Below are 12,484 nucleotides of genomic sequence, written 5' to 3' on the forward strand. Positions count from 1 at the left end.
GCCAGGACACAGTCCAAGTAGCCTAGGCATACGTAACATTGAAAGCTAATTTATTTGGAATTTCTAGGCTATACTTGATGTTTCATGTTGATGTTCAGCCTATTCAATTTAACAACTTTAGAAGGACAAGACAGGCACTGTTATCCTTATTTATGTGGCTTCTCACTGCCTGAAGTGCCTACGTATCTATCTATTCTTCCTATGAACCTGGTTATGACTGCTTTAAACTTAAAGTACCGGTTGGCTACACACCTCATGGTGGGCTTATATAGATGTGTATATTGGCACTCTTCAAGGTTTTAATTATTATATCCACATATCAATGTATAATTATTAAATCCACTGCAACAATAGGACAAAGGAACACCAACAAAATGTGAATAGCCTTCAAACAATAATCATACTACTGTAGTATAACTGCAAGGCTCTCAAGTTTTGAAGACAGGCAAGAGTGACATTCAACCCCCCCCCCCCCCCCCGTCAGGGGGTCAAAATTAATATAATTAATTGTTTTTTACCTGACATCTTTGAAAGGCAGCAATGATTCATGCATCCATGGCCAGGGTTATAATAATAATATATTACATTATTTTAAAAGTCAGAAGCATCGGACCAATTACGTCCCGCACTGGCTTCGATTCTACCACCTCTGACATACCCAAGCGCCGCCACTACCAACTACGTCAACGAAAAGCTATATATCCATTGTTGCGGGTGGCCTCTTACTTGCCTGAGGAGTGAGTTTCACCGATACACACCGGCTACATCTATGAACTACTTGTTTTGAGTAGGTGTTGTCAGTGAACAGGCTGTAAAACTGTTGGTTAAGAGACTCGTGAAAAACTGATGCCAATTATCTGGGAAACATTTTTCAACAGCAGTCAAGTTGTCATTGTTTGTTTGAAACAAGTTGTGAATTTGTTGTAACATTAAAACAGGAGATCATGACTGTGCTCAAAGTGATGCTCGAGCTCCAGCGGTTTGCTTTATCGGTGAACAAAACTTTCGGAAGACGTAGCAGAATCACAAAAAATTACAGGATATGTTTTTTTCCCATTGGTTGTAGATTTAAATCTTACCCAGATACAATGGTGCTGTTTTCCGATTGGCTATTGTATAGACCCTTTCTTTTTTTGATGAGTGACTGTCACTCTCAATGTGTGACACTTGAGAGCCCTGCAGTGCTTTGACGGCACAACTGAGCTAACTAGCAAAACAAACCCAGCCCGCCAAAACGGAAGTGGATTGCATATAGGGGAGCAGTTCAGGAAGTAGAGCGGAAACGGCTCATGAACTTGTCTATTCATGGATACCATGTGACGTCACTGTGTTTAAGCGCCGCCATCTTTGTGTCTGAAAGTGAAGCTAAGCCCCAGTCACACCATAAACATAGAACAGAAAGTACAGAAAGTAACCCACAGAAAGTAAAAAATGCCTGCCATATGTTGTGCTGTTGGATGCAACAACAGTCGCCAAAATAACCCAGAGATACAATTTCAGTGTATCCCAAAAGATTTTGATCGGCGTAACAAATGGTTGGCTGCAAGTAGAAGAGACAACTGGCAGCCAACATCTAACTCAATATTGTGTAGTGAACAACGTATCAGGTAGCCTAAGTTAAACAAATACAATAAAAACCTTTGTATCTGATAAATTGTCACTAGCTGCATTTGCCCTTTTTAGCTAATTATTTTTTTAACAGGAAAATGTTTACACGAGCTGAGTTGTTTATGGTAGGCAATAACATTGTTAAACGAATGTTAGCTAGTCGCTAACTTCATTCAAATTGTGTAGTAAGCTAGCTAACGAAGCTGCTGCCTATCATGACAACTAGTTATAAACTTACCTGTACTTAGTACAATATGTGGATAAGAGAATATCTGAGAGAAAAAAAATGAAAGGGAAATGACCTTCCTTAGGTTAGCCAATATCTTAATAGTATGCACATATTTAATATTCTACCATTCTTTCCTATCTGCTTAGGGAAGGCTTTAGCTACACCTCGCTAGCCCACATTAGCACTCTTAACCAACACTAAAATAACATGGTTGATAATCGCGTTTGAATAACTTACATGTCCTGTGATGACATGCATGTGTTTTGTCTCCAGATGCCATATCTTGGTGTGGTTCACCCATCCTGCAACTGCATATTGATATACTTTTGGAAGCCTTCAGGCTATCTCCGGTGTATTGGGGATGGATTCTGTACAAGATACATATGTCGGGAAAGGACAGTTGGGGCAGACGTTTCGCAGACTTTAAGGGACAAAATAAAGTTGACGGTAATAAATATGGATAGCAGCCAATAATAAATATTTTTTGCTTAATTTATGTGCTATGTTCGTGACTCTGTTTGTTGGCTAACTATGAAAGTTAACTAACTAACCACTAGAATTAGACAATAAAAAGTCTAAATTTGAAGAACCAATAGAAAACAATACTATTATTATATTTTTATTATTATTATATTATTTCTACATATTAATATATGTGACTAACTAGTACTATTGGATACAAATACAGTGGGTTGAGTCCAAGCCCCCACCACTCGCCCCTCGGCTTGAAGCAACGGCCACGGTGGATGTAGATGGTATTGCATTTACGGTTAGGTTCCCGTGTCTTCCGGTCATTTTTATTCTATTTACTCCAGACGTCCCTAGGACGTCCTTAAGACGTTATTAAAGTTCCTAAAAGGTCACAATTTAAACATTTTTTTTTAAACTTTCAGGGAACGTTCCAGGAACGTCCCTGGTTGGTTGATACGACGTTATGTTAAAAGAATTCGGGGTACATTCGGGACGTTCCAGGAACGTCCCAGGAACGTCCCAGGAACGTCCCAGGAACGTCCCTGGTTGGTTATGATATGACATTATGTTTAAAACTTTCGGGGGGTTCCAGAACGTCATTCGTTGGTCATAACGTAACCATCTAAATTCCGAACTGATATTTTCGTTTGTGTGTCATTCTTTGATGAGAATTGCTCGAGCTATAGCCTACTGTCACTCTGGAAACTGTACAGTATTAAATCAATTGTTTATGTATGGTACCAATAACTTGCATTTGAGCGAAGTAATACATTATAGTCATAAATACTTTGGGGATGTACCATCACTGAAACAAAACATCTAAGCTGGATCCAGCCTATCCAAGCACCAGCTGTGTCTCTAGAAATGTTCCATACTAGCCTATTACAGCACATCTCTCGCGGACGTCACCGCTCGTGACGTGAGCCCCGTTGTTGAGTGAAGAAGTCGTTGAGAGACAGCAAAACTTTTTGATCCCGCACCCTTCATTTATAGCTATAATACCGTTTGATAATCAATTCATGTAAATATATCTTCAACTTAAGTTTTAGTGTTGATAGTTTAGTTCTTTGTTTTTGTGTTTTTAATAGTGTTTTTTTTGTAGTTGGCTTGTAATTTAGCGCACTCCTGTGAAGGTGGGCCACCCGAAGGACAGAATTTGAGGTAGCGTTAAATATGTTTTAATACAAACTTTAGCTCTACTATCTATGTATTTGTATGTTTATCCAACGTGAAATAGCTATATCGAAGATGAATGTATATTAATTTCTAGCCAATTTGAGTTGGCACTAGTTAAGTAGGCTAAATTGAGACGTCGTACAGTATCATCTTAATTTGTACAGTAGTTAACAATGTTCTCGATAACACTAGCTACTGTAACTAGCTAGCTTGAAATCGGATGCCTACACACTAGTGGTGTTGTCTCTTTAAGGATGCAGAAAATACTAAACAGCCGAAGCTACTTTTGGACAGGTGAAGGCTACAGCTCTAGCAAGTCAAGTAGCGTTAGCGTTAGCTCTATTGTAGAGTAGCAAGCTACTTTTGGACAGTTATCTCTAGACTAGAGCTACAATAAACCAAGACGTTTTGCAAGAAAAGTAGCATAATGATATGCTACGTTGATACATCGGACAAATGTTCACGATGAGTATGAAGGAAAGTTAATTAGCACTAGCTAGATGGTTGTAAATATCTGGATACTGAAGGTCAGGGAAGCTTTCCGTTTCACTTGTTACGGTCCTAAAAATAACTCCAGGAGCATATGGATAAAATACACTTCCACTTAATGTTCTTTGCATTTGACCTGCTGTCTAACTGTAGCTAATTCATGTTGCAGGTGTTGATTCCGCACAAACTGGTGGAGGACGAGGAGGAGGAGTAGGGAGAGGATGAGAAGGGGTTGACAAAATTAAAATATAAGAAAATTAATACAGGCTTTTAAAATGCATTTGAATAAAGTGTTTGTTTATACTGTAAATCGTGTTTTTTCTTCTACAAGCATACACATAATATGTTAGAATACACAATACTTACATTACATTTACATTTATTCATTTAGCAGACGCTTTTATCCAAAGCGACTTCCAAGAGAGAGCTTTACAAAAGAGCATAGGTCACTGAACATAACAACGAGATTGTCCCAAACATTGCAAGTAGCCAAAATCATGAAGCATACATTGTGAAAAAGCTAAACAAGTGCCAAAAGGGAAGACCCATAAGAGCATGCAGTTATACAAGTTACAAATTAAAACAACATGAACCACAAAAGTGCAGGACTGTACCTGTAGAAGACAATCAACAGTAACATATTTCACAGCGAGTACAAGACTTAGCTTCGTTATATCTAACCTAAAAGAGCAATGAGTCACTTAATAAGAGTCATTGTGATCCTGGAGGAAACTAACTAACAAGTCCAGCCAAGCATTCTTAAGTGCCGTTGTACTCCCGGAACAAGTGCGTCTTGAGCCTTTTCTTGAAGGTGGGGAGACAGTCAGTGTCCCTGATGGAGGTGGGGAGCTGGTTCCACCATTGGGGGGCCAGGCAGGAGAAGAGCTTGTGTTGGGACCGGGCAGTCTTGAGCGGTGGGACCACCAGGCGGTTGTCTGAAGAAGACCGTAGGTGACGGGTGGGGGTGTAAGGTTGCAGGAGAGACTTGATGTAGACGGGTGCAGTCCCGTTCACTGCTCGGAAGGTCAGTACCAGGGTCTTGAATCTGATACGGGCGTTGATGGGTAGCCAGTGGAGAGAGATGAGGAGCGGGGTAACATGGGAGTGTCTGGGTAGATTCTGAATCCTCTGAAGAGGGCGGGTTGCACATGCTGGGAGACCAGCGAGTTGCAGTAGTCCAACTTGGAGAGGACCAGTGCTTGGACTAGCAGCTGGGTGGAGTGCTCAGACAGGTATCTCCTGATCTTCCGGATGTTGTAGAGGGTAAATCTACAAGACCGGGAGACTTAGACCGGGAGACTTAGCGGCAGCCTGTTATAATTAAAGTAGATTTAAAAAAATAAAGAAGTTAAATTACCTTGTTGAGTTTAAGTGAACACATTCAGTTTAGTTTTGCACTATAGGCTAATATGCATTTTATACTTTGTATACAAAAATATCCATTAAATGCATAAATGTGACTATAAATTAAGGTTGAGAAATTGATTCTGCATTTGGTATGCGAAAGTTATCAGGATGTCGCAAGGGAACGTCCTCATGACGTCGCAGACAAACGTCCCCTGAACGTCCCGTAAATGTTATGAGAACGTTACATGGACTTTCAGGGGACCCTACAAAAAAACGTCATGGGGACGTTCCCTTGCGACATCCTGATAACATTCGGGGACGTCCTGGGGACGTCATTTTGTTATCTGGGTCAATAAAAGTTGCCTGCAAATGTGCTCGCGGATACTAACAGGGCACAAGCACAAAAGATTACATTGGCCGATAGCCGATTTACATTGAGCTGAATGAGCCATAGACATATGTTGAATGAGCACAGGGAGAAACGGCTTGAGTTGCCTGCCTTGTTGTAGCAAGTTTAGCAAATCGTTGTCACACATACATGAAATGTTGTTAATATAGTTTATTCCAACACATTTGATTTTTCGTAAAAACGTTGACATGATGGCAAATATATTATGTTAAGCGCAAGCATGGATTGTTGACATGTCTATCTGGAGCAGACGAAGATTAATACTTTAGCTGTTAACCACAATAGGAAATGATGTATATTTAAATAATATTAGTCTTGCCTTCAGAAGCTTTTGTTAAACACCCATTATTCTTTTTTTTTTTATCGTGTCATCAAGCCAGACTGCTTTTGTGGGACAATGAAGGTCCTCAGTGACTATGTTTCACCCCCACTTACAATCTAATGGAAACGTCTTGTTGTAGCCTATATGGTTCTATGAATATGTCCCTTTCAAATGCAAATGTTCAATAAAGTATATTTTAGACACACTTCTCGAGCTTTTATTTATTACATTATTAACACGTCTTGTTAGATCACGTTATATCCATTAATAGACGTTTGGTTTTGTAGGTTAAACATATAAAACACAGGTCACATTTCGACACTGATGTGAAATTGAAGGCAGTGTGAATTTCGTGGCATTTCGTTTGAATATAAAGTTGACAGTAAGCTATGGTAAGTCTGCATTATGGAAAATTTCGGTTACCAAAATAACTATTAAGCTTTCTTTGCCTGGCGAGAACAACAACGGAGCTGTTCATGTTAACAGTTTATTTCATCCGATACAATGCGTTGGAAATCATACTCATATCACGAAGAAAAAAAGCAACATATGTGATGAGTTCCATTTAGAATAGCCCTATATTTAGCCCTATAGCCTATTTCTAAAAAACAAGTGAAAGGAATACTATACAGTGACAGAATACATGTCCGTTAAGTTGGCATCATGTGTCTGATTCTTATCGGACTTGTACCCCATTCTGCCCATAGATTCTGCAACTGCAATGCCTTAGCTCACACGCTCGTAACCATATAAATCTATGCTCGCGACCGGTTGTCGCAAAGTATGACGTGTACAGCTAGTTGCAAGCGTGCACAAGGGCTATGTTCGAAAACTCTTTAAATGCGTCCTTCCTTCCTTGCTTGCTTTTAAGACAGCGAGGTCTGTTCGAAATGTCTTAAATCTTCTCTTCCTGTCTAATAAGATACCTTGAAATACGTCACATTAAGGTCATTTTTTAAGAGAGCATCTGAGCTGCCTTGCTGTCTTAATGGCGGCACGTATTACCCAAAATTATGTGCGCGGGGTTACCGTAGGCAACAAGTTAAACAGAATCCTTTCACCGCCATTGCGCTACGTTTTTACAATTCATATTTCAGCTAAACGGTACTTAAAATCAATATCTGAATAAAAATGTATCGAGAATTGGGCAGTGTAGTTGCTGAAAATGTACTTATTTTATTGATAACACTCCTAATTTGTAAATTTGCTCCGACTTTTCGATAACGTACAGTAGCTAGCATCGCAGTGCAGTGCAGACACTAGTTGCTGCGTTTAATCATAATCCTATCAATTGAGTGAAATACAAACACAAATGTTATGGGCTATTGAGCTTATATCTAACACAAGTTTAAATACAGCTTAACTTGACTTAGTGTGACAACAAACTCAATGCAATTGACTGCCGTCTGACAAAGTGCGCTAGTGCAAGCACATAAGTACACGCAGCGCGATGACGTGCATCCTGTCTTAATAGGCTGTTCGAAAACAACGGTTTTTAAGATACCTTACCCGAAGAGAGCTGTCTCGTTAGACACCTGTCCAGTAAAACATCAAGGATTAAGACAGCTGTCTAAGTTTTCGAACACAGCCAAGGTCTCGGAGCTAGGGAAAAAAAGAGCCACTGTTTAAAGCTTTACCGGAAGACACGGAAGTGGAAAGATGGCCGCGTCCAGTCTCGCGCTCTCGCTTGCCTCACTGCGCCACTGAGCACTTTTCATAGAAATGAATGGGGACGCCATCTTGGAAGACAAAAGTAGCTTACTCTAGTTATATTAACTCTATGGTTGAGTCAGACACAAAGATGGCGGCAGGCTTCACGGAAGTGACGTCTTGAATATGAATATGCACGATGGTGCCTGTGAAAATAAAGAGCCGAGAGCAATATCCTTCTCAATTCTTGAACGCCAACCGGCGTTACACTACATAATGAATTAGGACACAGTCATAGTCAGTGTCCCCGTTTTACGTTTACAAAGATTAAAACATTACATGTCTTGGAGGTGTTTGCGTGTCTCAATCGAAAATGTCCCCGGATTTTGTCTCAGAAATATTGTCACCTTACTGAGATGGTTTCAAACCACGAAGAGACATGACTGCACGTTTGGGGTAGCCTATGTGAGACGGTTGCCACCTTATGGTAGTAACCTAGGCTATGACACAAGTAGCGCATGTTCGTGGAGGTGGACCACTTGCATGTAGCTTATAGTAGTGGCAGTGGACAGCAGCCGTTGCTAAAAAAGACATAGGCATCAGCGACTCGACTGCAATATGGACCTCGTACTTCCAGCTATTCAACAGTAGCCTATATTTACTTTCTATTATTACTTTTTAAATAGGCTGTATATGGAGCATATTTTTCGTGAACGCACCAACTGTTGGAGGACTTGAAAGTCAGTCGACCCAGAAATTGTATGCGGAGTCTTTTCTTGACTGACCACGCGTTGTATAAATGCCCTAAATGCCTAGAATTGAGAAAAAGCATCGAACTTCCGATGTGATGAATCTATTCAAGAGGAAAATTACTTGGCTAAGATGGGTAATAAGCAAACGATATTTACTGATGAACAGCTCGATGCTTACCAGGTAAGAACCCGCAACATGCTTATTTTTCAGTGAACATTAAGATTATGTTCAATGTAGGCTGCTGCAATGGCAATCAGCCCTCAACTAAATTTGTCAACAGCCACAGTATTGTGGAAAACAATTCACAATACTTAGCAAGGGTGGTTATTTAACAAGCCTCATCAAAACGATTAGCTCTCCCCGGCTATAACTGCATTTCTGATGGCACCTATAGGATAACATTTGTGGGCAATACGATTGTTTACTGTTTTATTATATATGACATTTATTTAACCAGTTTAAATCAATTGAGAACCAATTCTCATTTACAAAGCCCTTACATTTCTCACTCATCGTATTCAAATGTGGTTAACTGTCTCAATAAAGATTAGTATTTGACCAGTACAATTTCACCGGTTATATTTGGCAGTTGGCAAACATTTCCCAAAAAGCTGCATTTGGCAAAATCCAAATAACCTGACTATTTCGTGCAAAGGCTAATCTGAGTAGTTTGTTGTTAAATCTAATGGCCAGTTTTACAGATAAAGGTTTACAATTTGCAGAAAGGGTAGTCTGTCACGTTCCCCATTTTACAGCCACACAATGGCTAAATTATACAGATCCCTCAGTTTACTGTCTAATAGACATGGCTTTGTCTCTTCTCACACACAATATTTCTTTTAGACAATCTTGTCATTTTGTGATTTGTCTGGAATTATCTTGCATTTGCTGGGGCTGTGAATAAACAACATCTTATTCTGCACAGGTTTGTCATGCGATTAGATACAAGTTAATTATTGATGTCAAGCCATCTGATGACATGCCTTGAAACTATATCCTCAAGAGATAACTCAACCCCAAGAGGTTCTGGTTACTTCTACAGGTTTTAACCTGTAGCTTTCTTCTGTTTCTTTCCTGCTCTTTCAAATGTTAAATGCTGCACATATTATTACCATAGTTTACAAAGAAGTATTTACACAATGTGTAATTTCAGTTTCCTTTCCCAATACAACACATAGTTTATATTAAACTGCAAATGGACAAACTAGCATGTTGAAAACATGCTGGAGGTTCTGGAGTCCTTGTAGATTATAATCATCATCTCTTTGATTATGATTACACTGGGATCAAAATGCTTACCTGACCAATATGACTTGTATATGACACTTGTAGTTTCTAACTTGTGTTGGACTAGAGGTGGGTCTGTATGGCACACAGAGCACTGAAATTTCAGTGTGTCCTTATATTTCAAACTAATAAGCAATGAACAATATTCATTTGCTAATGCACATGAATCCCAAAGCGGCTTGGATGTCCTTTAGGAATAAACCTTTGTTGGTCCTAAGCTGGAATGCCAGAACAACAGTGAAGAGGGTAAACAGGTAAGCTAAATCTCTGGCTAATAAAGCTGTCTCCAGAGGCTGGCTGACTTGGCGGGGAAGCTGTCTGCTCACAGTGAGGGGGAGGGTGAAGGCTATGTATTGACATGAAGTATAAGGAGTTGTAGAGCAGACAGTGCCCACAGCAGGACTGTTTGTGCAGTGGCATGGATAGCCATAGACAACACCATGATCATATTCCCCTGGATCACCTGTCACTGTGGCGAGAGACAGGTGACAATACTCGGACACAGCGTCATCGCTGTATAGAAGCATTAGCCCAGAGACGGGTTGTTGTCGAGAGCTGACCTTCTCAGACCTTTCTTTCATAGATGGGATCTTCTCAAAAGCAACTTAGGGTCCTTTCTGTGGACAAACAATGCAAGCAAAACAACAACATGATCATCTATGTTATTTTAAGTTGTCAGTGTTTACCAGTATACCTTTAAGTATAGGTCACTAGTAAATTCCTTGATGCATTTTGTTCTGTTTTGACCCTTTACTCTCTTTTTCTTGCAGGACTGCACTTTCTTCACGCGCAAAGAAATCCTTCGGTAAGAACTGTTGCACTTGCTGTTGCAACTGTAACATAACTTGTACTGTAGCACTTGACTAATTTGTTTTCCTCAACAGGGGCAGAAACTGTAAGGTGCCTGGTTTTTGTCCTTGTTTGCAGATGTTGTTGCCAATGCCTTGGAGATACATGATTCAAGGGTATTATCATTGCCGACAATTGTGTTTTAACTATACTCTCTACATGGCTCACAGACTATTTCATTGATCACCTTGTAACGGCCAGTTACCTCAAAGGTAGGAAGGTTCAAACCAAGGTTCCAGCACAGTCTCTGAGAATATCACATTGGGAGAACAGATAGATTACATTTATAGGCAGACGCAATTTAAATCTCTGGTCTTTCTGCAAGGGCTTCATTTTTTCATGTGGCTCTATCAGAATCTCCCCCTTGAGCAGTGTGACAGCAGGCAGCAAAGTGTATAATTGACTAAACCACCAACAACCAACCAAAACAACATTTTATTTTACAACACAAACATCATAGCAATGTCTGCGTAGCTTCCCTGACAGTGGCTCTGACTGGTCCCTTTTTAGGACACCTCACACTAATTCTATACAACCTGCATAAACAACAAAACGAGCCCCTTAAGTCGTAGCAGTAGTTAGTTACCCTATGTGTACAAGCCTCCCTTTCTTTAACAGTTCACTTGTATTGCTTTCCTGCATGATGTCATGATTGTCAAAACTAAACATTTTGGATTTCTGATTGAGATCAGAAAGTCAATTGATTTCTTTCCTCCGCCATACATGGCTGGAAAAAAAACTTCCAGTATGACAATATTTATGATTGATTCTGATTGTTCTGTAAATAGACAGAGCAGAAGTGATAATTACATACTCTGTTACAAATAATACATTTGTAACCAGGACAATTCATCTACTCACACAATCAGATTAACTGTGGCATGTTTATTCTAGGCGATGGAGAATCTAGATACAAATGTAACTAATACTAATAAATTACAGACCTTTTTGAGGTTTATCTAGAATGCCTGTTTGTCTATAATATAATTATCATATATCATAAATGTAAAATGTGGCAACATTTTACAGATGTCATCTATCTCAGTCAGAAGGTTGATTCAATAAAAAAAAAAATTATGTTCAAAGAAATATTTCAAAAATAACCTGAATATCTTTGGATAACTTAGTACTAGACTGTTCAACGTTCAAGGATAAGGCTCACAACACTTGAAGTACTTCTTGGAACCTAAAATATTGAAATACAGTAATGAAAATAGATTAGCTTTTCTTTGACACTTTACAAAGTAGACATACAGTAGCATCATTGAATAAGTATATTTAAGAATAATTAGTCTCATCCATATGCAGTAGTATCCTTTGTCATGCAATAAAACAGCTTATGTCATCTTCTCCAATGTTCTCTTATACAATACGTTATTGAACATGAGGGACTCCCCTTTCATACTTAAATACAAATAGATTCTGCCACAGCTATTGATTCCACTATATTTTATGTGTTTTTTACTCAAACAAGCATCCATACTTATACCTATGTAATATGATAAAGATAGGTTGCTTATCTGATAAAATATATGCATTAGTGTTTACATTATGTGTGTTAGGGATGGGCATGGTTAATCGAATATCCGGATATCCTAAAGTAAGTTAGTATTCGAATACTGTTTTCGAATACTTATGAGCGTAGTTTAATTTAAAAAAACATTTTATTGAAAAACCGTCGTGTTGTGAATTCTAATAGTTGTGACGTTAGAAAATGATGAAAACCATCAAAAAAGGTAGGCTACGCCTGTGTTCTGCTGCGAGTCTCCTTTCATTTCATTTGGCTCTACAAGAAGCATAGTGTCCTGGCTAAGCAGTACCTCGCAGCAACCTCAGGTCCTGCAGTCTTTTCTACGCCGGCCTGCTCGTAAATCGACTCCGTACTCGCCTCTCC

General features: G+C 39.3%; 1 protein-coding gene across 1 annotated transcript in view; it reads left to right on the forward strand.

The window, feature by feature from the left end:
* Positions 1 to 8,059: 8,059 nt before the first annotated feature.
* Positions 8,060 to 12,484, forward strand: part of cib2 (calcium and integrin binding family member 2) — a 41,540-nt gene continuing 37,115 nt past the window's right edge. The window contains exons 1-2 of the mRNA XM_084671640.1: positions 8,060 to 8,634; positions 10,512 to 10,546. Of these exons, the coding sequence (XP_084527766.1) occupies positions 8,584 to 8,634; positions 10,512 to 10,546 (86 nt within the window). The 5' untranslated portion in view covers positions 8,060 to 8,583. The remainder of the gene's footprint in view (positions 8,635 to 10,511; positions 10,547 to 12,484) is intronic.

Source organism: Hypomesus nipponensis, chromosome 14, assembly GCF_054491055.1.
Source record: "Hypomesus nipponensis isolate SF chromosome 14, ASM5449105v1, whole genome shotgun sequence".
NCBI lineage: Eukaryota > Metazoa > Chordata > Actinopteri > Osmeriformes > Osmeridae > Hypomesus > Hypomesus nipponensis.